The sequence below is a fragment of the Lissotriton helveticus genome, chromosome 1_1 (assembly GCF_964261635.1).
Source record: "Lissotriton helveticus chromosome 1_1, aLisHel1.1, whole genome shotgun sequence".
NCBI classification, from domain to species: domain Eukaryota; kingdom Metazoa; phylum Chordata; class Amphibia; order Caudata; family Salamandridae; genus Lissotriton; species Lissotriton helveticus.
Window position 1 is genome coordinate 1,304,526,678 of NC_136057.1, and position 26,976 is coordinate 1,304,553,653.

At 45.3% G+C, this 26,976-nt stretch overlaps 1 protein-coding gene across 5 annotated transcripts in view; it reads right to left on the reverse strand.

Annotated features, from left to right (window-relative positions):
* PRKACA (protein kinase cAMP-activated catalytic subunit alpha) overlaps positions 1–26,976 on the reverse strand; it is a 777,054-nt gene that overhangs the window by 414,779 nt on the left and 335,299 nt on the right. The window contains exon 1 of one of the 5 annotated variants that reach the window (XM_078681411.1): positions 5,932–6,619. The exons of the other annotated variants lie outside the window; for them this stretch is intronic. Within the exon in view, the coding sequence (XP_078537537.1) occupies positions 5,932–5,938 (7 nt within the window). The 5' untranslated portion in view covers positions 5,939–6,619. Of the gene's footprint in view, positions 1–5,931; positions 6,620–26,976 lie in introns of those variants that run through there. 5 annotated transcript variants of the gene reach the window in all.

Genomic DNA, 26,976 nt, shown 5'->3' on the forward strand with positions numbered 1-26,976 from the left:
GACCACGAATGAAGAAGAATCAGAATTACAAGAAAATAACTTTTCCTTCTCTAGCATGGGAGCCTGAACTATCCTTAAACATGATTAATACAATGTCAAGCTAAAGAAAAACTCCCACTTGGATGTGGAATCCAACAAGAGCGGTATGTACGAAACTTTAAGTCACAAGAATTCGCAACGGAGAGAGAAGTAGTTGCTTGAAAGTTTTAATCAAAGTATTAATGTTTAGCAAATGTAAGAACCAATCTTTGGGTGGCTGCCCCATAAATACTTCAATTGGTACATTTATCATAAAAAGCAGCAATTTATGGTTTGCCAAGAGTATAATGGCCATTTGGTTTATATGGTCAGGGTCTAGTCACTTTATGATAGCAAGTAAAGATACAGGATAGTATGCATCTTGCTACGGGTTGATTAGTAGAAGGTAGATCTGTACACACAGCCTAAGAATTATCAAAATCTGCTGTCAATTGGATTGGAAGTTCTGGCTACCCGATGAAAAATCTGGGGGCCAACAGGGGAGCAAATCTTTTCACACCAAGGCACAATAAGGAAGGCGAAGCAGCTCTCTCCTTGAACTTGAGCCGGTGGATGACGGAGATGCACAACCAACTTCTTCCTGCTCATTTCTCGGAAGTACTACATCCCTGTCTCAGAGTCCTCTGCATAGTCTCTCAAGTCATATTTTGCAGTTCTTAATGAAGTCAGTAAGAGTCCAGAAGGAATGTTGATCTCATCTTTCTAGATTTTTTTCACACTTCAACACTCAACAAGCACTGGCAAAATCAATAGGACCTGGGGATTTGCCAGTTGTTCTAAGCCATGCTGCACAGCATCCATGATGCAGCGTCCCAGCCAGACTTCCTAGGCGGAGAGGTTGGCCAGGAGAGTTTTTTTTGTTTGTTTTTTATCTTGGAGCCGTGAAACCCTAAGTTGTACCAGCCCAAGCCATGTGGTGGGACAAGCAACATGGAAGGGGATTAAGTAACACGGAAGGTGGGGGCCGAATCATAGCACAGGGAGGGTGGGGGGCAAAACAACACAGAGCTGGGCAGGGGTGGGGGGAGAGGGAGAGGTGGGGATAGGAAGGAGTGCCACAGAGGACGATGTAATATGGTCCAGGGGGCAACCCGGAGGGCAAGTACACGTGGGAGGCTGCTGGAAAAGACACATGCTGCAGTTCAGTGCTTAGACAAGAAGAACTATGTCAACAACTTACTTTTCATACCAACCACCTAATAGCCTACCTAAAAGTCCATGCCTGTGATCATAGTTTCTTTTATGTACTTAACTTCCATAGTTAGCTCTTCCTTAATGAACACCATCTATTCACAAACTCAGTTCTCTTGGTTCACTTATTTTCTCATTCATTACCAACTGGAAGTACTGATAACCAATTTGCTATGTTATTCTTAACCCTTTAACATATTCAACTTCCAGGTTTTAATCCCTAACGCTCTGCGTTCACCTGGATATATGGTGCTACACTGACCTAACGTCATCTTCCACTTTTAGTATGTGCTCTATGGGTTTATGGTCTGTTTCTCGTGTTTAATGTAATTCCCCAAACCAAATACCTAGTATCTTTTAGGTGCCACAATCTGCTCTTTGCTCTCAATTATTTGTGTCAAATTCATCCCAGTACTACCTTGCTAGCATCTGTTTCTATGTGCGTATTAGTACAAGTATCAAAATGTTCTAAGTATTGACCTTTTTGAATGCTTCACACATTTCTTTGTTCCTACCTGTAAACACAACACATGGCTCACCAAGTTCTTATAGGTTCTATGATTTCATCAAAATTATTTATTAATTTGGAACAATATTTTGTCAGTCTCAAAAATGATCGTAAATGATCCTTATTAAGAGGTTGCGGAGCCTTTTTTCCAGTATTCTCTAGACTTTAACACATCAAAGATTATGAGACTTCCATCGATTCACAATATTCCCTTAGACAATCAATCCTCAATTTGTATTGCCTCCTTATATACTTTGTAATTTTTTTTATGATTTCCCTTTTATGAAATGTTATTTTGGAAACATAGCAACTATTTAAAATGTTGTAAATAGTTATTTGAACTCCTAATGCCACCAAATCAAAGCCCAGCGGCATATTGCAATACCTACGTGTACCCGATGGTGTGGTAAGGCAAGTTAATGGTCTTTACTCATGTAGGTTTATTTGGCAGTATGCTAGAGATATAGCCATTGCACTAAAACACTTTTCTATTGAGATATTATTGCATCTTTATCAGCAAAATCGCTTTCACTGAAATTCCAGTTTTGAACATTACCTGTTAACAACTTTTGCTCAAGATGGTCTTCAGGCAGTAACAAACTTGACACATGCCCAGATTTAAAACCTGTTCCAGAAACCAAGCTACATTGCCTTTTCTTTTCTAATTCTTCCACCAGTCAGAAATAAATGGATTCTCCCAATTTGTCGATTACTGGGAGTTAGGCAGTGTTCCACAGCATTGAGAATTTTGAAATCAGCTAGATACTAGAGATGTCATTGTCTTTGGTCAGACTACATGTTTATATTCGGCATGGCGTTTGAGGTCCACCCTTACGAATTATATGAAAAAAGATAACCCTGTTTTGGAGTACAATAGATGATACAATAACTAGACATTAGTGACTATTGATAGAAATACATGCAATCATAGACCTGCATCGCACAGCATTTTTATTTTATTGGTATTTTAACATATGTGTATGCTAGATATTGTGCACAAATGGCATTTTACACAATTTATGTAAATGATAATCTTACTTTTTTTACTGTAAGTTTCATGGGGATCCTCCCCGAAATAAACTTGATTGATTCCCAACCCTCATCCCACTAAGTATTTGTGATAAGTTTGGAAGGGGGCTCTTGTTGACCCAAATACAACTGTTAGGTGTGTGAAGGTTCATACATATGCTGATCTTGTTCAAGCAGAGGAAGCAGATCACGGGGTCAACCATTTGGAGGTGTCAACAGGAGAGAGTATTCCTTTTACTTAAAGCGAATGAAGTTCCTTGTGAAATAGCTCTCACATCAAGTATTAACTGGATTTAACTGTGTTTTCTCGTCTAAATCTGGAATGTAAGCCTTATGAAATGAGGCACTTGGAGAGGGAAGGGGGAAGCAAATGATGGGGAAGAACAACGAGTAGAGATGCGCACAGCTAAGAGTAACATACGGTGGTAAAGAAGCACATGGTCTAGAGAGGAACAAGTATGCTGGAGGGAGAGAAGCACACAGCAGAGAAACAACAATGTGAAGCACTGGGAAGTGAAGCGCAACTGCAAGAGATCATTACAGAGAGCAGAAAACTGAGCAGATGGGTGAGGCAGGAATACAAGTCCTGGGGGAGAAAGCACGCGGGCAATAAAGAGTAACATGGATTCCGGTGGAGAGAAGCTTATGGGCAACAAAGAGCAATAAGGAGCACAGGCAGGTGAAGAGAAGCACACAAGAGTGACAGCTATAAAACACATGCACACATGGAGTGCTTACATTAAAATAATACTCGTTTGCTGGAAATCAGCAGTGAAAGGTATAAAAGGCAGACCATTAGAGATGGTAAAGAGGCTATTTTCGAGGGGAGGGACAAACATAAGATTGACAAACTGCAACACAGAAAGCCATTAGATAAGGAGCGAACAAATGATTGACAAAACCAAGCAATGGTAAGGAATGGGCTTCTTCTACCTCCAGGTAAGCTCTCAGCACACAATAGGTCTTTTGAAACCAGACAACTGTGCTGACTGGTGTGCTCGACCTAAATATGTGCAAAAGCACACCTTTAAAATGACTGCGTGTTATACTTTATTTTGATCTCCAAATTTTGAAGTAGGGTGATGAAGCCTTACTAATTTTTCCCAGTTTTATATAAGCACCTGGTCCTCGAGATCAAACATTGATAGTGTTTTGAAATCAAACCCAGAGGTAGGTCGGGGGGTCTTGACATTCATAAGACAGATTTGGAAATGTAGACGAATTTTCGAAGTCAGTGTACAAATCAGTTAGGGTGGAGTGGTGAGAGGATGGGCGTGGGGGGTGGGGGCGCAGGACAGAATTTTTCTGAGTGTTTCCCGGCTACATTTGGACATTATTTCCATTAGTTAATTGTGTGCCACCTTCAATTCCTAAAAAATTCTCTGCTCTTCCAGTCCATTATTTAACCCTCCGACAGGGAAGAATTACCACAGCTAGCTTATACAAGCATGATCATACGACCGTCGACTGGCAAACAAACAGCATCAGGCACTACATTCAGGGGGACCAAAAAACTGTGGTCCACTCCAGCTTGAGAGAGCTTTCAGCCCCACCTAGCTCATTTATGTACGGAACCTGTGATATCTCTTAACGTTGTAAGATGATGTAACACCTGATATTAGATCGTAGACACTTCAAGTGATGTTACTTGTGGTGAAAGATGCCCTTCAACTCCAGATCAGTGCGCGGACCCTGCCTGAAATCATTTTTGAGGTGGGAGACAGTGCTTTAAATGGGCCAGTACTGTCCGGTACGGAGTACCGATACTTTTTTATTTTTAGAGGGAGAGTACCAGCACTTCTCAAGAAAGACGTAATACATTTCATTGGAGAGTACTGGCACTTCTGAGAAACAAGCAGGTACTCAGGCAGAGAGTACCTGCACTTGTATTTTTCCATTTCAAGCACTGGTGGGAGTAGTTTACTGGTTCACAAGTCGTACTAGTGATGTATTTCATGGTGCAAAACAATGTCACTCCGGACAACAGTTCAAAGGCACCAGCAGAGTGGTCTCCAACAGACAACTTGGATTGCTTGAATCAGCATTTTAGTGGTCTCCCTTGTTCATTCCAGGTTGAGGGAGATGGGCCTGTAGAGTTCAGAAAATACCACTGTACTCCAAGGACAGCATCAAATATGGGAGGGAAGGTAAGCACTCTTCACCTTAAATGCAAGGGGCTACGCTTTGGACAAACTTTTATGCACAGGTGTGGGGTAGGGAAGGTCAAGTCTAGAATTACACTTCCTGTTTTATACTACCAGATACTTAAATAGTTAACTGTGTACTAGCAAAACTCCTAAGAATTATTGAAACCGGAGACAGAGAAAGGCGTCTTGTGCTCTTTAGGTTAATCAAGTTATACCGTAAATAGAAAGCGCATACTCAATGCCATAAACAAACCCTCTTGGACACAGGCAGATTTAAGATGCGTTAGTACTTCAAATACACATCCCCTACTGGTTTAAAGGTAACACACGGTCCCAGGCACGACACTTCATTCACTAAACAGACAACAATTTATATATGTCAGAAAAGTCCTATCAAAGGATTTAAAATAAAATAACGCAGACACAGAAAGATGGTCACTATGGTGCTCATCAGAAGTATTTCTGTGGCCTTGCAGTCCTTACAATTCTAATGTCAAGCGAGACTTTGACGGGTGGGTGCAAGACTTAGGCAGGAAAGTATGTGGGACAAAGGAACCCCCACAGCTCTGATCTCTCTACCCCCTCCAGAATGGATCGGGCCCTCCTCGGTCCATCTTCCCTCACTTGCTCTCCATGTTACAAAAAACAGAGTAAGAGACATACTGTGGTAAGCCACCCTTCCGCGCCGAGCAAACACTACCCTGTACAGTGTACACTACAGGAATATCAAGGTCCCTGGATAGCTGAGAGCGAAGCATACGTCGCCGCACAGAATATGCCCCGAACCAAAGCAGTCAGTCCTCGCTAAATGCCAGAAAACTCGTATGGGCGTAATAAAGTGTTCAAACCCCTTAAAAGCGAACGGCGTTTTTATCAGGTTGCGCTAGGCAAGCAGTGCAGGTTAGTTCCTACTTATCAAAACTACGGCTAGAGACGGTGGTTTTAGACGCAGTGGGCGGGTTGGAGCCTACCTCTTGGCACACAATAGACGCGCTACAGTGCCGCCCTCCTCCTTACCATCCATGCTGTGCTGGAGTGTACACTTCTCCTTGCAGTCTTCAGCTCGTACGTTCCTTTCCCTTTCGGAAATGCGGAAGTCCTCCCCCACGCCTCTTCGAACAAGGAACTCTCACACAAATGTTTGCGTTACAACATGTTTTAGTCAAACAAATGGTCGACTTTGCCCTGAGTGCAAAAGCGAGACCTCCAAACTCTGTCCAATCGGCGATCTTCCTCCCTGTCCAGTTACCAGAGACAGTAAGGTCCGAGCGACGCCCCAACGTCGGCCGGTAGTTCCTCCATCTTTAACTCCGCACAACAAGAACCAGTCCAAGGTCTGCAGCATGCATCTACCCACGGCGGGGACGAGGATCTTAGCGGACCCCCAAGAGCCTGGGTAAGACTCGGCTTCTAGGAGCATGTGCCCCTTTGCGGGAAATCAGGCAGGAAGGAAAGTGCTCATCCCTGGGACGCAACACCATCTACGTCAAAGTACGTTGGTCTTGGCGTGGACAAGGTCCCCGCGCTGCCTTTAGGCCTGGCACTCGCTTGGCAGAGAGACTGGCAACCAAACTAAGCCATGGCCGGTCACGGCTTCTCGGATTCTGGAACCAGGTGACAGTTCCTTCAACTGAAGAAGCCGGGTTCAAAAACACACACTGCCACGGATGGGCAGTCTGCTCGCTCTTGGCCGGGCCCAAAGTGTATTAAGCCAGCCGCAGGGATGCCTCCCTCCACGGGCAGGACAGGTTGGAGCACGTGATGGGATGACAGAAAACAAACAGGAAAAAAAAAGCTCTCTGGAAACCAGTGTCTGCTGCGTAACATGGCAACGAGGATAGTTACTATTTATAAGCTGTCACAACAGCTAACCCCACTAAACAAATCCTGACTGAGCAGGGGAGAGGGCAAGGGAGGAGGAGAGTAGCCGAATGAGCTGGGATGAAGCACAGCAACGACTACAACTGCAGCATGAGGCAGAGCGACTAAAAAACAAGGAAATGAGGAGGGGCCAGAGGGAATAGAGCAGCTAAAATGAAAGAGCAGGGATCGAAGGAGGGCCAGAAATATGACTACACACAGGAGGAGGAGACAGCGAATTGAATAGCACAGGGTAAAAAACAGAGGCAGGGAAACAAAAAAAAAGGGGTAGAGAACGATGGCTAGATCGTAAAGAGGGAGTGGAGAAAGAAAGAAGAAAGGACAGCAAATCAATTAAAAGGACTACACAAGGGGGAGGGGGAGAGCAGAGGAAGTGAGGGGAAACTAAATGGGGGGAGGGAAGAGGCGTAGTAATGGAAAGTGTAGGAAGTAAAAGAAGACAGCACCGAATCGTAAAGCGGGACAGCAAATGAAAGCACAGAGAGTGAGTGAGGGAGCAGAGGAACTGCAAGATAAGGTTAAGGAGGAGAGGACTGAAATGGAGGAGACACACGGACTGGAAGTGACAGAGCAGAGGTGGGGGCAGCTGAAACAAAGGACCACCAAGGAATGAGTCAGAAACTGTCGCGGGAAAAACAGAGGATCTGAAATGAAAAGGGGCGAAAGAGGTGCCGTGCATAACAACTGAGAGCAGGGCAAACCAGAACAATTGTGCAGATGAGGCAGGAAGGGGGTCATGAACGTAAAGAAGCATGACATGAAATAGCAATGTCTACAACAGGACCGAGCATCAGGGAGTATGGGACGTGGTGGGAGACAGAACCCAGGGGGCTAAAGGAGGAAGCATAGCACCTGAGTTCCTACAAACGGAAGGGGTGCAGGTGCCCAAATAACTGAAACTGCATGCATGGCACCGAGGCTATATAGACAAAGCAAAATATGATATCAGGGGCGCTGCACATTCAATTCTTATTGAATTCGATCTCTTACGAGATCAACAATTATACTAAATACATAATTCCATCTCATCTTATAAAATTATTCTAAAACATTTTAAAAATCTAATCTAAAACATGAATAAACAGATTTAATGTGTACAATTTATAATAAATTCATTTGGTAGGAATTTCAAAAAAGAGATCAGATCAGTGGAGGAAAAGTTGCATCTAAAAACATTGGGTTTTATAAAACGATTTCGAGCCTCTATTACCTCTTTACTGGAACATAAACATAAAACATGTGTTAAGTCCTGGGTTCCGTGATTGCATTTGCTGCATACCACACTGTCTTCATCTAGGTTACACCGACTTCTTGTATAACCCTTCAAAGGAAATAACCCTAGTCACTGCATGATGGTACATCTCCTAATACTATGCTCCAAAGTAAATCTTACATATTGTTTACGGATCTTAAACTCAACAGTAGAGATGAAAGATGTATAATGATAGTTGTTGGCAGTGTGCCATATCAAGCTCATAGCTTAATAGGGGAGTCGTATTTTTCAAAAAGTGCTTTAATTGTGCTGGGGACAAGGATTCGAGAATGGTTTCAGTGCATTGAAAATACTCTAAAGCGGTTTAAAAATTTCTTTGGAAAGTATCACGTTTTTTCCCAGACTTGAAAGTTTCGTGTTTCAATAAGGCCCTTAAAGAGCCTTCTTCAGAGTATTAGTTTAAAAACTCATCTGATCATGCTGGAGCTGCACATGAAAGGCAAAGCGGATGAGGAAGAAAACAAAAAAAAACAGAGCAGACCTCAACAAAAAGGCAGGGAAATCGAAAGCCACCGCAGAAGACCAACATCAGGCTGAACCACTGACAACTGCACACTTCACTACATTTACTCCCCTTTGGATAAAGCCTAACAGAGGCTTCAAAGGCCCACCGCTGGCATTGTCTCAACCACTGAGGCGACATGAAGCTCCCGATGTAGTATGCTCCTCACGGTAATATTCTCTGGCTCAAATCCCCATCACAGTGCCGTGACAGAGGGCGTCTGTTAATCCCCCTTAGTCCAAAATAATCCTGAGAGACAAACTAATCCTGGGCTGAGCGATGCACGGTTACCCCCCAGGTATGTGGCAGGCATGATTTACAGCAGCCGCTTACTCCGGGGCTCCTGTTTAAAATGTTTTGGTGTGTGTACTGTGTAGGTATCGCTAACAATTGACTCGAGTGCTGCCTGGGGATTGGGCTGGACTGCAGAACAGTACACCACTCACAGCTCAGAGCGAGCACTTAATATCCTGAGAGCACACGCATCTCCCCACCGCCAGGCACACAGTAACAGGTTTCACTGACAAAGGGACCAGAAGAAAAGAGCAGGAAGGAAGTCCCCAGTACCCCTTCCCACCACAGGATAGTAGTCAAACAGTCAGCAATGAGGAGTAATACAAGGGGGGGCCAATAGGCCCCCACGCAAGCATGGCGGGGCCCGGCCCCTCCCACACCCCGTCCCTTTCGGGGCCGCTTGCCCCGCACCCTCGCCCCGGAAGTACTGGTGTGCTTCCGGGGCGAGGGGGCGGGGTCGCGGCGGCGAAAGGGTTAAAAGCCTGGGGAGCGCGGGAAGCGGCCTCTTTGTGCCCGCGCTCCCAGGCTCGCTCCTCGCCCCACCGTGGGGCCGTGTAATTTTCTCCTTTTCTTTTTCAGGGTCTCGGATCATCGTGAGGAGAAGCGGCGGCGCTGGGTGATTTTTCTGTTTGTTTTACAGATTATCGCCGTGTTCATCGAGGCGGCGCAAGTCCGTGGGAGCAGCTGTCGTGCGGTGGACAGAGAAGCCGAGCGGAAGCCGTGAGAGGCTGCAGCGTGTGTGCGGGGAACAGCCTTGCCCGAGCAGGACGCGAAGGGGCGAATCGCGCTCATAGGAGGCCGGTGGGACCAGAGGTATTGTGCGGTCTAGGCGGGGCAGCGGCGGATCATAGAGCCACCAAACGGAGCGCCAGCGGGCCACGAGGTATCGTAAGGGGCAGGTGGGGGCTCTGCAGCGGCTCAGGAACGGCCGCTCGAGTTTGAGGCTGCAGCGGTGTGCAAGCCGGTGGTTGGGACATTGGAAGCTAAGCAGGGACAGCTAGGGCAGGGAGCGGATGGGAGACAAAAAGGTCTTTTCAAGGGAAATTGAGCGCTGAGCCGAATTTTGGTTGTGGGATATTATCGTTGGTTTTAAACAAAACGCATAATTTTGTCTGTGGTTGCATTTGGGGTCACTCACTGTGATTATATGTGGTCCTTTTGAAGGAAATAGAGCGCTGAGCCGAATTTTGCTGTGGGATATTATCACGGGTTTGAAAAACGCATAATTTTGGCTGTGGGGGCATTTGGGGTCATTCACTGTGATTATATGTGTAGTAAACTCGCGATTTGTATGTTTTAAACAAGTACTACTGCACGGTTCATAGCGATTTCGTTTTGGGAGATACAGATGTGTATTACATGGGTATAATCCTGCAAGTATATGTTTAAACTTTACCACGTACTGCACACACAGGGAGGATAGGCATTTGATGCAAGTATCAGTGTTTGCTATTAACTTAATCGTGCTGAGTGGGATTTAGCAGTGCATCTTTAGGCTGTGATAATTTCTATATGCTGACAGTTTAAACAAGTTCTTGCAAGTTAAATATTGACGATCAAGCAGTTAAATATTCTGGGAGGGGAAGGACCTTCAAGGCACCCAGGGAATTTCCATTACTGCCTGTTTTAAGGAATTGTGTATCTGTGCAAGTTGGTAGGTTAAGCAACGTGGAATTTGCTAATATTGTTTTGCTGGTATAAGGTCTTACCTAGTTCATTGTCACTAGTTGGAAAGGTAACGTTCTTTGTTTTTCAGGACTGCGAGACTAGATTGTGGTCTTCATACACCAGCACAGGCGCCTTCGATCGGGTCAGGTATTGCAGGTCGTGCACCGCCAACTGGGTCAGGTACGGAGCACGGTGTGCTCATAAATGTCTCAAAGAAGGGGGCGTGGGAATGCGAATGTGGGTTTAATGTTCCAAAAAATGATGCGCAGAATGTCTGTAATGGATAAGAGACTGGGGAAGTTTGATAAATTGGATAGGACTGTAGCGGAACTGGGGGCCAAGGTAGATGCCCAGGCTGGTCCATCTGGAAGACCCAAGCGGACGATAGTACCGCCCAAGCCAAGGGGCGTCTTTGTGACACCACCCAGGCGGGCAAGAAATAAGAGGGTGGGGGGGCAGCCACAGAGTATTACTCCCATTCTACCTCCTGCTGCACCAATTCCGCCACCCCAGGTACCCCCTGCTGCCCCAATCCCGCCACCCCAGGTCCCGGTGGCCGTCCCAGTCCCGGTGCCCCAGTTGCCAGTGGCAGTACCAACTGTGCCAGTAATTCCGGTGGCAGCACCGGTGCCACCCGTCGCGCCACCACATGCTCCGGTGCCCCTGGGTGCGGCCCCTACTCCCATCCCCGTGTCGGGGCCAATGCCAATAGACCTGGCAGCTCAGGTGGCGGCTATTCTCCCATGGTTAGGGGGGGGTGCGTTGCCGGTCAATACGGCCCTTACAACGGAGCAACAAACATTAGTGACTCAGATATTGTTGGCTAGTGGTAGGGGCGCCACGCCGCCTGCACCAGTTTCTCCCCAAACAGGTCCAGCGAATGATGGAGGCGGTGCCAAGGCCGCGGAAGCAACGTTACCCAACAACAATGGTAAGGAGATTGCACAGCCGCTGCTGGGCGAGGGAACATTGCCCTCTAGGGGAGAGTGCTTAGCACAGCATGTGTCACAAAGTGTGAAGGAAATGATATGGGCTGACAAGTATGTGAATATTTTTTCATTGCTGGTTGATAACAGGGAATGGGAATATGCTAAATCACAGAAGGATATGTTGTTTCCCAGTGAATGGAGAGCGAAGTTGTACAAATTCAGGGTGGAGGAAAACATCATCAACTGGGTGAGGGCTTTTGCAGTGTACGGCGCGGTAATGGGCGAACGCTTTAAGGGAATGCAACCTGCCATGAACTGCTATCAGAGTAGAATAACAATGTACCATGAGAATCATGCAGGGGATGTATGGAAGGAATATGATATCGCTTTCAGAAAATCCAAAGAATTTGATAAGACTTTGTCTTGGGACAAGGTGGATTCTATCTCATGGCACAACCAATTCGAGAAGGGTCAAGGTGCAAACACTAGCGCTACTGCGAATAAAAGTTATTCCCCCAGGCCGCAGCAGCCGTTCCAACAGCCCTTTCGATCAGCACCAGGTGGGGAGACGGCCCAAAAACAGAGAACAAATGGAGGGGCGAAGGGGGTATGTTGGGATTTCAACAGGCGGACATGCCACAGGGCACCAGGTACCTGTAAGTTCAGGCACGCGTGCAACATATGTGGGCACCCTTCCCACCCAGAAACAACATGCCGCAATAAATACAGTGGTTCAGGAAACAGGGGTAGGAAGAAACCTGAATAGTAAGATCCACCCCATAATAGCGCATTCACCCATTCAGTTGTCAACTTTGATCCCCTGGCTGAACAGGTACCCCAATCACACTTCTGCCAGGCTATTGCAAGAGGGTTTCACACATGGTTTTAGAATTCCTGCTGGGGGGTATGTCGGGAGACCACAGTGTAGAAATCAGCTATCAGTCCTTGCCAATCCAACACTGGTGTCAACAAAAATAGGTAAAGAAGTGCGTTTGGGTAGGGTAGCGGGACCATTTCATGTCATTCCCACGCAGAATTTTGTGTGCTCTCCTCTGGGGGTGGTGCCTAAGAAGGAACAAGGGGAATTTAGGCTCATCCACAACTTGTCCGCACCTAGGGGTACATCATTGAATGATGCTATTGATGATACAGTTTGCACTGTGAAGTATGCGTCCTTCGATCAGGCAGCGGACATGCTGAGGAGTTTGGGCGCGGGAACACTGATGGCTAAGTCAGACATTGAGTCAGCCTTTAGACTACTCCCGGTTCACCCAGAGGACCAGCACCTGCTAGGTTTCTCCTTCAAGGGGAAGTACTACATGGATAAGTGTATGCCCATGGGTTGTTCAATTTCATGTGCATATTTTGAACAGTTCAGCTCTTTTTTGGAATGGGCATTAAGACAGCGTGCGGGTCACCAGTGGGTTATGCACTACCTGGATGACTTTCTGTTTCTGGGTCCGGCGGGTTCACGGGAGTGTGCGTCAGCATTGCAGGAATTTTGCGTGCTCATGCGCTCTTTCGGGGTCCCGTTGGCGCAGGGGAAGACAGTTGGACCTGTAACATGCCTCGAATTTTTAGGCATTGAGCTGGATTCTGTTGAGGGTTGTTTTAGATTACCAGTAGAAAAGATCCAGAAATTCAAACAGACTAGGTCTGTGCTTGCAAGCGAAGAAAGTGAATTTAGGACTGTTGCAGCAGACAGTGGGGCAGTTGAATTTTGCGTTAAGAGTAATTCCCGTGGCTCGCCCCTTTTCACGCTCAATTGCACAGGCCATGAGGGGTCTTCGTGAAAAACATCACCGGACACGGCTATCTGCTGAGGTGCGCCAGGACATGCGGATATGGATTGCATTCCTGGCGGATTTCAATGGCAGAGTGCTGTGGGGTGCACCCACGGTGTCCTCGGAGGACATTGGTTTATGGACCGATGCGGCAGGCAGTGTTGGGTTTGGTGCCATCCTTGGCAAGAAATGGGTGGCACAGAAGTGGCCCGCCTGGTGGGAGGAGAGCGGGCTGACGGTGAACATTGGTTTCCTCGAGCTCTTCCCAATCTGGGTGGCACTGAAAGTCTGGCCCGAGGAGTTGGCCAACAGATCGGTAATATTCTGGTCAGACAATATGTCAGTGGTTGAATGCATCAACCAGCAAGCTGCAAGGTGTCCATTCATTTTACGCTTGATCAAAGAGATTGTGCTGTGTTGCATGACAGGGAATGTACTTTTCAGAGCAAAACATGTCCCAGGGGTGTTAAACAATGCAGCTGATGCCCTTTCTCGCTTTAAGATGCAGGTTTTCAGGGATCACTTGCCGGAGGCGGAGACAACGCCGGCTCACTTCCCGGCGACTCTTTGGCAAATTGGTGCCCCCAACTACATGACCTCGTGGCAGCCAGCCTAGCACCCAAGACCAGGACGGCATACGAAGGGGCGTTCAGGTCTTACTGTCACTTTCTGGGACAGGGCTGGGAGAGTAGGTGGACTATGGAGGCTAGCTTCAATGGGTACTTAGGCAACTTACACAGGGAAGGGCGCACGGTGGCGACAGCCAACAGGCACAAGGCCGCTATCTCCTTTTTCGCACGTGCAAAAGGGGGCAGGGACCCTACGAACAGCTTCCAGGCCCAGAAGGCATTAAAAGGATGGCGGCGCATGCAGCCCCCCTCCACAGATTCTAGGAAACCTATAGGTTTTGAACGTCTATCAGCTGTTCTCCTCGCGCTACCGGACACATGTAGCTCTACGTCTGAGGTGGGCCTCTTTAAAGCTGCTTTCTCTTTAGCCTTCTATGGGGCATTCAGGGTAGGTGAACTCGTGGCGGCCAACAAAGGTGATAGGATAGGCGGCCTTCAGCTGCGGGATATCAGCATAAAGGGCGACACTATGTGGATCAGCATCAGGAAATCTAAAACTGATCAGGATGCTAGGGGCCAAAGCCTGGCGTTACATCGGGCAAGGAACAATCCCTGCTGCCCGGTGACACATGTGGAGGAACTGATAAGACAGCGGGCACAGGAGTGTGTGGGGTCACTGCTAATGCATGGGGATGGGACTCCTTTGACCAGATTTCAGTTCCAGAGGGTACTAGCCATGAGCATGGCAAAAGCTGGTTATAACCACAAAGAGTTTGGGACACACTCTTTCCGGATAGGGGCAGCCACGGAAGCAACAGCCAGGGGTTTGACCACAACTAGTGTGCAAAGAATTGGGAGATGGTCCTCAAGCGCTTATAAACGCTACGTGCGGTTGCACATGTTGTGAGAGCTGCCGCCATGTTGAGTATTGCTAATACCTGATGTTTTTCTGGTTATTTACAGTTTCACGGGCCTGTGACGCAGGACGGAAACTACCCATGGATCATCAAGGCAACTTAACTACATCATGGAGGAACCAGGAGGACAGACAGAAGACAGTGGTCATCTGGGTAGTGGGGCATTCATATGTCAAGCGTGCTAACAAAATTTTTCTTGCAGGATCAGGCAAACAGAGGGTGGAAAGTAGGGGGTGCATGGTCTCCTTCCATGGCAGGGGGGGGCTCCGCCTCAATCAGTTCAGGGACTATATGTCGGACTTACTAGCACGACATACTACACCTCCCTCGGCGGTAATCCTTCATTTAGGGGGGAATGATCTGGCAGGTCTGGGTAGAAGGGTCCTCCTGGAAGAAATTATATCAGCAGCGGGTTGGCTAGCGAAGCGGTTACCAGGTAGTGTTGTAGTATGGTCACAACTGATACCAAGAATGCAATGGAGAGGGGGAAACTCAGTCAGCGCGTTGAATAGCTCGTTAAAGAGGGTCAACAACAAGCTGGACAAGTTATTTAGGACTCCGGTCTTACAGACCATCCCTCATGGTTGCATTTGGGGGGAGCACTTCTACCTGCGGGACGGGGTTCACTTAACAGAGGAGGGGAATGCCCTTTTTATAAGAAACATCCTGGCATGGGTGGAAGTTTTTGCAGGGAGAGTATGACCTTTCTAGAAGGGGTGTGTTCTGGGGGGGGGGCCAGATAGTCGGTTAACTACCTGGCCTGTGGCGGTAAGGTCATTAATCGGTGAGCAGCATTTTAAGGTCCTTACGGGGGGGCGGACCCATTCACGAAAGGGGCCGCCCGCGGGAGGGGCCATTGGTCTCGCTCAGAACTTCAGGGGCAGGATATGATCTCCAGTAATTTAAAGGGTGCGGGGGAGGGAGTCTACGCTTTCCTCAGGCTGGTAGCCACCCCTCACAACACTATGACGTCACTAAGGTGCGCGAGTGTCTGGGCCCTCCTGTTATGGTTAAATGGAGTTCAGGGAGCGCACGTGGGTGTAACGTGCCCTGGGTTGCGCATGCGCATCTTCAACGTGAGAGCGCAGCTGTAAAAGGATCTGACACCGGTTGGCGACCTTGCCGTAGGACTTTATTAAAAATATTAGAATGCAGTTTAATTTTCAGGATGATTAGATTACGTTAGGAAACACGCTGTACTAGCTATTTGTTAAGGTTAGCCCATCATACCATGTCGAAACGGATGTCAATCTAATCTTCTGAAAAGTGTGCATTTTAATAATTGTCAGAAATGTTTATTTGATTAAAATTTTTGATTTGTTTTATATTTTAATAAATACGGCCAGGGGGGGGGGCCCTGTACCCCCCATTGACTTCCAAAGACCCCCATGTGTTGACTGGTTGAATTGGGTAATTCAGTCGGTGTTTAAGGGGGGAGGTGGCCGGCAGTCCAAGACCATGATACAAGGGGGGGCCAATAGGCCCCCACGCAAGCATGGCGGGGCCCGGCCCCTCCCACACCCCGTCCCTTTCGGGGCCGCTTGCCCCGCACCCTCGCCCCGGAAGTACTGGTGTGCTTCCGGGGCGAGGGGGCGGGGTCGCGGCGGCGAAAGGGTTAAAAGCCTGGGGAGCGCGGGAAGCGGCCTCTTTGTGCCCGCGCTCCCAGGCTCGCTCCTCGCCCCACCGTGGGGCCGTGTAATTTTCCCCACCCTCCATCCCTTATTAGCAGACCTTGGGGCTTGGCAAATGGTAAGTATCAGGTTTGTCAATGTGCCGGAATATAGGTGTAGGGGGGCTTGATCCAGTAGGCCTTGAATTTCCCGTTTACTGGAAGGTAGAACAGATTTAAACATTTTGTGCAGTGCCGTGATATTTAACTAATTCTTTCCTTAGGCCCTTTTTTCCCGCTTACAGGAGTATCTGTATATGTAGATGTTTTGTGCTTTGCTGTGTATTAACAATTTTATCCTTAGGCCTTTTTTCCTTTTAGAATAGCAATGTCGTATTTATTATGTGTGTCTAGCGGTAAGGTCATTAATCGGTGAGCAGCATTTTAAGGTCCTTACGGGGGGCGGACCCATTCACGAAAGGGGCCGCCCGCGGGAGGGGCCATTGGTCTCGCTCAGAACTTCAGGGGCAGGATATGATCTCCAGTAATTTAAAGGGTGCGGGGGAGGGAGTCTACGCTTTCCTCAGGCTGGTAGCCACCCCTCACAACACTATGACGTCACTAAGGTGCGCGAGTGTCTGGGCCCTCCTGTTATGGTTAAATGGAGTTCAGGGAGCGCACGTGGGTGTAACGTGCCCTGGGTTGCGCATGCGCATCTTCAACGTGAGAGCGCAGCTGTAAAAGGATCTGACACCGGTTGGCGACCTTGCCGTAGGACTTTATTAAAAATATTAGAATGCAGTTTAATTTTCAGGATGATTAGATTACGTTAGGAAACACGCTGTACTAGCTATTTGTTAAGGTTAGCCCATCATACCATGTCGAAACGGATGTCAATCTAATCTTCTGAAAAGTGTGCATTTTAATAATTGTCAGAAATGTTTATTTGATTAAAATTTTTGATTTGTTTTATATTTTAATAAATACGGCCAGGGGGGGGGCCCTGTACCCCCCCTTGACTTCCAAAGACCCCCATGTGTTGACTGGTTGAATTGGGTAATTCAGTCGGTGTTTAAGGGGGGAGGTGGCCGGCAGTCCAAGACCATGCGCCACTGTGCACCAACGCTTCTTTTTATCCCCAAACTCAAGCGTTGTGTAATGTCGAATAAGTTAGGTGTAATTAATGTAGGAGTCCCGGGAATGATTGAAAGTGTGATGGCCATGGTTAAAGTATTACAGCACAACGCACACTTCCGGCACATACTGTATGAACATTATAATACATACCGTACATACAGTATCATCTCAAAGTGCGTATCGCTTGTGCAATATCAACTTCAAGCAATGCGCTATATATTTTCAATTTAGAGCATTAGATTAAATATCCGGAGTACAGTGTCATCGCCGACCATTATACAACCTATCTAGAGGAGAGAGTGCCATATTAGAACACTGCACTACATACTCAACATATAGTACTATCTCTAAGCACTACAGTGCATATACATATCCCTTGTGTATTGCCAACCCAGAGCAAAACAATATATTGAATGCTCTGAGATGGTACTGCACTCAAGAAACGCCCAGTAATGCTGTAAGCTGAGAATATATAGACATGTACAGTAATGATGTAAGCTAATATATATACTGTACCATCTCAGAGAATTCCACAGCAGAACACAGTATCTCATCAGAGTATTACACTACAAATTAAGAATACTGTGTTCTCAGGACATTAAACTACATATCCAAGAACAGTACTAAGTGCATTACAGAACATATTCAGAGTGCAATCCCACCTTAGAGCATTAATGTACATATGCTAAGTACAGTACCATCTCACAGCATTACACTGCAAGTCCCGAACACAGTACCCTCTCACAGTGTTGCACTGCATATCCAAAGTACAGCACCATGTCAGGGTATTACATTACATATTGAAGACAGTGATGTTTTGGAGCATGGTTACTCGCAAACATTTTCCTGGGGGCCAAAAGGTTTGGTCTTTGGTGTGACCAAGGACTGCACTGATAGTCGAATGGGGGCATAAAGTGGGAGTAGGTGAAGTGAAGCATTTACGACTAGTGGCTGAACTGAATTGCACAATGTGGAACCAGAAGACCTGGGATGAATCCCGGCTTCCCCATTTGACCAAATTGTGTGATCCTGGACACTTGTTTTATTTTAATTTCTTCATTATTACATATAAGAGGACCTCAAAATACATGACTTCAGGATGAATGCTTTATAAAACCATCTCCTGTGTTTACAAAAAAAAAAAAAACATCTCCTGTGTTCAGATTTAATCGCTAATGGCACTGTCAGGGTTGGGTAGTGGGGAGCATGACCGTTTCTAAATTCATGTTTGAAAAGAATTACTAAAACTTCTGAATGCACTGCTAATATCCGATTAACTAGGTTGAAACGGTTCTGCAGGTTAATGAAATAGACTCTTCAAACTTCAAAAAGTGTATAATTTTTACAGGTTTGCTGGCTTTAATGTTTGTGCTGCGTCAATCAATTCAATTCATGAAGCTTTATTCGGTGCAAAAGAAATGACCATAAAAGCACATGTAAAAAGTACACAATACATAAATCATCGATTTAAAATGAATTTCATGGGATACAGACCAAATACACTAAAATATCATGCTTTTACGCACACTAATAGATTTGTTTAAAAACACAGCAGTTTAAAAACAAATGTCAGCAGATTTCATGTTAAAAATAAGACTCATTGCCTCATCAACTGTACGTACCCCATATTTAACAAACAAAGGTTTTAGGTACATAATTCGAAAATTCAAGTACAATTTGCATATTAATAAAAAGTGCAAGGTGCTCTGTTTTGATGTACCGTCACACAGACAGGGTCCTTTAGGATGTTGCTTAAGGTTAGGCAGGGCCACCAGATCATGTACTATTCCAAACCTTAGTCTGGTCAAGACAAACTTATGCGATTGCCTGGTGACCAGTGCTAAGTATTGTGGAAAACCTTCTGTGAGGGAATATCTGCTAGAAAATGTGACAGTTAACATGGACCGACACGCAGAAGCCCTCTTCTTTGCCAAATTATCCAAAAATATTGCCTTCAACTCTGCTTTTGGTATCGTCAAAGCAGCCTTAGGGTCGATCAAAACATTAAGATTAAATATTTGTAAATAACAATCAGAGACATATTTTATCCATGGGGTTTTCCTATACAAGTCCAATGAAAGACAATCCTCAATTATAGATCTGTTGAGGGTCTTTTCATCCTGGAGCCATATGGAGCGCCATAACATTAAAGGTCTTAAGGATAAAAGATCATTCAAATAATTGATGTCTAATTCCCGATGGATCAATACAGTGGCGGCAGAGGTGGGCAAACATAAAAGTTTTTTCAGGAAAGAATTTTCCTCCAACTGCAATTTATGGTCGCAGCTGTGACCCCATATAGCCGCCCGTTACAATGCAATAGTGGCGCATCTAGCTTGGTAAATTTGCAACATGTCCCTGGTTCGCCTATCCCCAATGTTTGCTGCAAATTTGAAGATACCATGGGCACTTTTTGCCATTTTATTACTGATGTTGATAAATTCGTTGGTCCATTTTCTGTCATGGGAAAAAGTGATTCCGAGATAACAAAATGAATCAACTGATTGCACCTTGTTACCATCAATAAAAAAGGCATTGGATTTATTATTTGTCACCCCATAGGTCATAGTATGCGACTTTTCCTTATTGATGAGTAGTTTCCTGTCCTTAATGAACAGAGAAAATCTATCCATCAAACGCTGTAAACCCAGATGGGTTCTGGAAAGGAACACAGCGTCGTCAGCGTATAATAACACCGGCAGGGATACGCCTTTTAACCTGCGTGCATCAGCTTGGACACTTTTTAAAATTTCATCAATTTCATTTATAAATAAAATGAATAATAACAGGGCTAAAACACAACCTTGTCTTATGCCGCGGCGAACGCTAAATTTGGGGGTGCATTCTCCCTTAGTTCCAAAGCGCACACAGGTTTGCAGCTTTTGGTACAGCCTGGCAAGGAAGAAAATGATGCCCTCAGGGGCTCCCATCCGTAACAAAATGGGCCATAAGATTGCATGGTCGACCATGTCGAAGGCGCTGCTTAGGTCAGCAAAGCATAAATATAATGCGCCACCTTTAGCTTCGACATATTTGCCAATTATGAGGTCAAGATTTAAACATTGGTCTAATGTTCCCCTACTTTTCCTAAATCCAAACTGGCTGTCTGCCAGGATTCCCTTTTCATCAACCCATTTCTCGAGCCTGGCTAACATGACTCGGCTCATAACCTTTACAGAAGAGTCCAGGAGGGAAATGGGGCGATAATTTTTTACTTCAGACCTATTACCCTTCTTGAAGATTGGGATGATAATAGATTCCCCCCATGTATTTGGAGCGTCTGAACATACAGCTGTATTAAAAACATTGGAGAGGAGGGGGCTCCAGATCTCCGGGACTGCTTTGTAGACATCAATAGGAACCCCATCGGGTCCCTGAGATTTCCCCCCCTTGCTTGCACGGATTCCTGACTCGACCTCAGCCACAGTAAAGTTTAAAGGTAGAACGGGCCAGCTGCATGGGGTAGTAACTGGGCCGCAATCAGAACCAAAAATGTTAGAAAAAGGCGTTACCCAGCAATCACTAGGGACATTAGAGCTTAATACAGGGATATTATCCTCACAGAGAAAGGGAGAATTAACTGTAGCCCAGAATAATGTATTATTGTGTAGCTCTGCAGCTTGGTTAAGAGAACCCCATGCTTCCTGCTGTAAATCTCTTCTCCTATTTTTCAATGCAAGTTTAAATTCAGCTCTTTGTTTAGTTATTAAAATGGTGTCCCTAGGTTTTTTAGCAAGTGCGTTTTTCAGCTCTGTTAACTTAGTACACAAATGGTCGAACCATCCTTGTCCGTGACTGCGTTTGTCTCTAATTGGTCTGGTAAACCTAGCATCAATGGATAGGTTTATGTTTTTAAAAGCAGTTAAAACACATTCACAGTCAGTATTATTTTCGAGGATGAGGGTAATGTCTATCAAACAATCAGAAACAATAGAGCCTATAAATTCATTTGCTCTATCCCCAACCCATCTGACTCTAACACCGTTCGATCTGTGGGGTTCCACATTAATGATAGTATGACCCACAGCTACAGGACTCTCACTCCATAGCGAACAATCTAGGATAATATAATTGTGATCGCTCAAAGATGTAACTTCAATCCTAGGGGCTACACAATGAGAACTAATACTCGAAGACACAATTACGTGATCAATTACCGAGCTGGTCCTCCAGTTTTTAAAAGTAGGGATGGTCAGCCCGTTTACATCTTTAGCAAAATCCAGGATTTCCAGGTCATAGTTGCTAATAAATTTATACAGCATTTCTCCATAACTATTATGCCTGAAATGGAGACCTTCACATCCAGCATTATTCACAACCCCACAGACTTTCTGTGATAACAATTCACATAAAGAAATATGAAAATCACCCAACCAAATAAAGTCGAAAACAACGTTAGATTGATCAATTAGGTCATCAATAGTGCTAGCTAGGTTTTTTACAACAGACGTCCTACTATCGTCAAAAATATTATTATAATAGTTGATTAGGAGGACGTTTCGACCTTGGTCATTGCGAAGCCACAGAATCTGTACATGTGACCCCACAGTCAAATATTTTATAATCTTAATCTGTCTATTAATCGAAACCAAAATCATAAGGCCCCCTTTAGCTCTCCCCGAAGCGGATCTAACTGCCTGTAAATGAAACAATGCAAACCCCGCAAAATGTAACTCCTCCCTACACCAGGTTTCCTGGAAACAGAATATGTCATAGGTGTTAATAAAATCCTTCCAACCCAAGGCATCCTCTTTAGATTTTAGTCCAGCGATATTCCAACTGACTATGGAAATGCCTTTAAAGTCTTTGACACTGGGGATATTTGGGGGAATAGAGCCAACTACCTCTTCCCCATTTATAAAATTCCCAGCTGCTCTAAGAGTAGTGCCACTTAATAGGTGTTGGCCCTCCCCCCATGTCAGATCAGGGTTGGAAGACTTTTCACAAGGATTAAGCACCTGAGCAATTGCTGGCTGGCCTGGAACAGGATCCCCTTCCTGGGCGAGTCAGACATTTGAGTCCAGAGAGCTTAAAGCTTGGAATCTATTTTGAGTGGGGACCCCAAACGCCGGGTAATGGATAGGCGGGGAATTTCTGTTTCCATTGTTATACGGAGGAATTTTAGCTAAATGATTATAAAAATAGCCAAGAGGGCGTACACAGATTCTGTCTTCACCGGGAATTAAGAAGGCTGCCCTTATCAAAACTGTGTAGTTACACAAAAGTAGTCGGTTACATAACATTTCATAGGATAATTTCATCAATAAATGCTAAGAGGTACACAAAACTGAGGAAATATGAAACTGAATTTAATTCAGCTGTATACAATGATGTCCAGTACTTTCACATGTATTATATTTCATTTCATACAGTACATAGTAATTTCCACCATAGTTAATAGAGTCATCATTTAATACAGTGCTCAGTGAGTGTCAAAGGAAAAGGGGTTTGGATTGAGTAAGGTAGGGTGTGGTTGGAATAGGTAGGGGGACAAGGAAAAAGGAATTGTGTCCTGTGAACAATTCTGCATCAATCTAAGAACATTTCCGGTCTTCCATAGATCACAAGGTTCCCTACATAAACATTACACGGGGGCCATACATGGTTAATTCTGTTGTAGCGTGTATGTCGACGTTTCGACCCCTATGGTAAGGGCAGGTTGGACCTCAGTCTAGGGTCTTCATCAGGACTAAAGGAGTTATGAGCACCTAGGGAAATAAATACGGATGTCACTCAGTTGTATAATTAAAAGGGGCATCTCTAAATGGCCCACAAACAGGTGTACCTACATATATTATGGCGTTTGGGATGTCCCACTTCCGTTGGAGACTCGCGCCGTTGAAAGGATTCTGTAGAGGAACGATTTAACATTAGGAAGGATGACGAAGGGCAACCAGGGAAGGAAGAAAATTCAATGGGACCAGTAACACTTACTTATGTTCTTCTGTGAAAGAGAACTGTAGGTGTGTGTATGGAGTCCCAGATGAGTTGGGAACTGGTGTTGTTGTAGTGAATCTGTGGGTTAAAAAAAAAAAAATATATATATATATATATATATATATATATATATATATATATATATATATATATATATATATATATATATATATATATATATATATATATATATATATATATATATATATATATATATATATATATATATATATATATATATATATATATATATATATATAAAACAGTCCCTGCTTGCTCTCGCCTGGAGCCCAATCCTGGATACCGCAGCGGAAGAAGAGAGGAGACCCAAGTGCAGGTGAGCAGTGTATTTATTTTCTCGAGGAGACGGCACACCACAGCATGACGTTTCGGCCTTCACAGAGGCCTTGATCACATATATATATATATATATATATCTATCCCAGTGGGAAGGATGGTCATCATGTGAAACACTCGATGAAAATGAGTGTAGAGTGTGGCAACAGACACTTACTTGAAGTTCCCCTCCAAAGGGGAATAGCTGCTCGTGTCCGGTACCGATGTCAGATAATTGAGGTAGAAGGGTGTAGATCAGTCACACCATCTGAAAGAGTTAATTAAAGAAACGGTGGGGGCCTCGCTAGAATTAATCATGTGGGCTTGCCTCGTACCCGGTAGTTCTACTAGCGTTCGCAAATTAATAGGGCTGAGTTAAATTATGGATCCCCACCTATTTGTTAGTGAAGACGGGATCTTAGATTGATGCAGAATTGTTCACAGGACACAATTCCTTTTTCCTTGTCCCCCTACCTATTCCAACCACACCCTACCTTACTCAATCCAAACCCCTTTTCCTTTGACACTCACTGAGCACTGTATTAAATGATGACTCTATTAACATATTTCCTCAGTTTTGTGTACCTCTTAGCATTTATTGATGAAATTATCCTATGAAATGTTATGTAACCGACTACTTTTGTGTAACTACATGTTGACCCAGGTCGGTTAGTAAAGGGTTTACCCCGTTATTACCTACCACTTATCAAAACTGTGGCCACGTGCTGGGGGTGTTTAAAGTTGACAATGACACAGTCACCCCTGCATGTTTTACTAGAAGTACCTATCCAATCAGCCCTTCTGGTGGTCAAAATTTGATCAGAATAAGTAGTTGGGGAAACCACAGTTATGGTGCAACCATGAAACCGTTTTGTTTTTTAATGAATCATGAGATTCCTGCTGGGGCCTGATAAGAGTCATTCTTAAAAGATGGAACATTAGTGCACAATCTGGGGGCAGATCAACAGGACGTTTTCTTCTAGTTTCGATAACTCTGGCTGGGTTCGATGGAACCACAGCAATAGCAGCTGGCTTGTTCTGACAGATGGTGGACGATGAGTCAGAGGGTAAGAGGCCGATGTAACAACATATTTTACTAATCCTCCCCCAGTTAGCTGTTTTGGAGCTACTTTGGTAGAAACTAGACCCTCATTAACGGGCCTATACTTTTCAACCAGAGCAATATGCAAATCAAGAAGACCACCTAATCTGATTACTTCGGTTGAAATCTGATCCAATTTATCCACCAAGGGTTTGATGATCTTGTCAACCTTGGCATCTATAATGCTTATTAAAAGCTCAAATTGTTCGGTGTTCATAAGAGTTGTAACGTTCTTAGATATCAACTCCTCGTCCACTGCAGCGCTTTTGGGTAGGGTTTCACCTCCTTTCATTACGGGTACGATTCCCCCCGATTAATAGGTGCTTTCCTGCATGCTCTCAATGCTCTAGGTGCCGGTGAGCAGGGGCTGAATATCATCCGCATAGGATGTTGCCTTTATTCCTGATTGGGCAATGATTTCAGCTAAGGGTGAGAAATAAACATTGAATAGAAGAATGCTCAGTGAGGAGCCCTGCGGGACTCCCCACGCATACTCCATATGTAATCAACCTTCCCACCCAGAAACAAAATGCCTCCAAAAAAGGTAACACATTCTCAGGAAATAGGGATAAGGAGAAGGTACGAATGGTGTCACATTCACCCATTGACGTTTTGGCTATGACTCCTGGGTTAAACAAGTACCCAGACCATGCCACTGCTAGGATTTTACAAGAAGGTTTTTTTGTATGGCTTTAGGATTCCTGCGGTTGACTACATAGGGACACCAGTGTGTAAGAATCAGCTGTCTGTCAGGACCAATCGGCGGGTAGCAGCAGCAAAAATTGAAAAGGAACTGCGCCTAGGCAGAATTACGGGTCCTTTTGATCACATTCCTGTGCACAACTTTGTTTGCTCACCCCTGGGGGTGGTCCGGAAGAAAGAGGAAGGGGAGTTCAGGCTGATTCATAATCTGTCAGCACCTAGAGGCAATTCATTAAATGACGCCATCAACGAAGAAATCTGTAGCATGAAATGTGCCTCTTTTGACCAGGCAGTGGATATGCTAAGGGTTCTGGGACCAGGGGACATGCTAGCCAAATCCGATATTGAATCTGCCTTCCGGCTACTGCCTGTACATCCCCTAGATCACCACCTTCTAGGTTTTTCATTCCTGGGCAAATTCTACATGGATATGTGCATGCCCATGAGTTGTTCTGTTTCCTGCGTTTACTTTGAGAAATTCAGTTCATTTTTGGAATGGGTTTTGAGACAGGCAACGGGGCACCAATATGTCATGCACTATCTGGATGACTTTCTCTTTCTGGGGTCGGCGGGATTCCGGGAGTGCTCTTGGGCATTGCAGGGATTTTGCGTGCTCATGCGTGCTTTTGGGGTCCCCCTGGCACCGGGGAAGACGGTGGGTTCAGCAACCACAATAGAATTTTTGGGCATTGAGTTGGACTCAGTACAGGGATGTTTTAGGTTACCTAAAATAAAAAAAAATGGAATTTAGAGCAGCACTCCAGCAATGTTTGGCAAAAGACAAAGTAACCTTACATCAGCTACAACAGACAGTGGGCCAGTTGAACTTTGCACTAAGGGTAAGAGCCATGGCATGACCATTCTCCCGTTCCATTTCACAGGCCATGACAGGCCTGCAGGAGAAACACCATCACACAAGACTGTCGTCTGAGGTTCGCCAGGACATGCGGATTGGATCGCATTTCTGGAGGGTTTCAACGGCAGGGTCCTCCCATTGCTTCTGCGGAGTTAGGTTTATGGACTGACGCTGCGGGCAGTGTGGGATTTGGTGCCATACTCGGGAACGAATGAGTGGCTCAGCATTGGCCAGCTTGGTGGGGTGAGAGTGGTCTGACAGCCAATATAGGTTTCCTGGAACTCTTTCCCATCTGGGTTGCACTGACTGTTTGGCCTCATCATTTGCGTAATCAATCTGTGATTTTCTGGTCAGACAACATGACAGTGGTGGAATGCATCAATCACCAGGCTGCCAGGTGTAAAATGATTCTCCGCCTGTTAAAAGAGATAGTGCTGTTGTGTATGAAACTGATTACAAAATATATATGTCCATAAGGGGAATCATTCAACATCAATTATAAGTAAAAGTATTGTCACATTCGTGATCATTAATATACTAATACAGGGAAACAACAAATTTTGAAA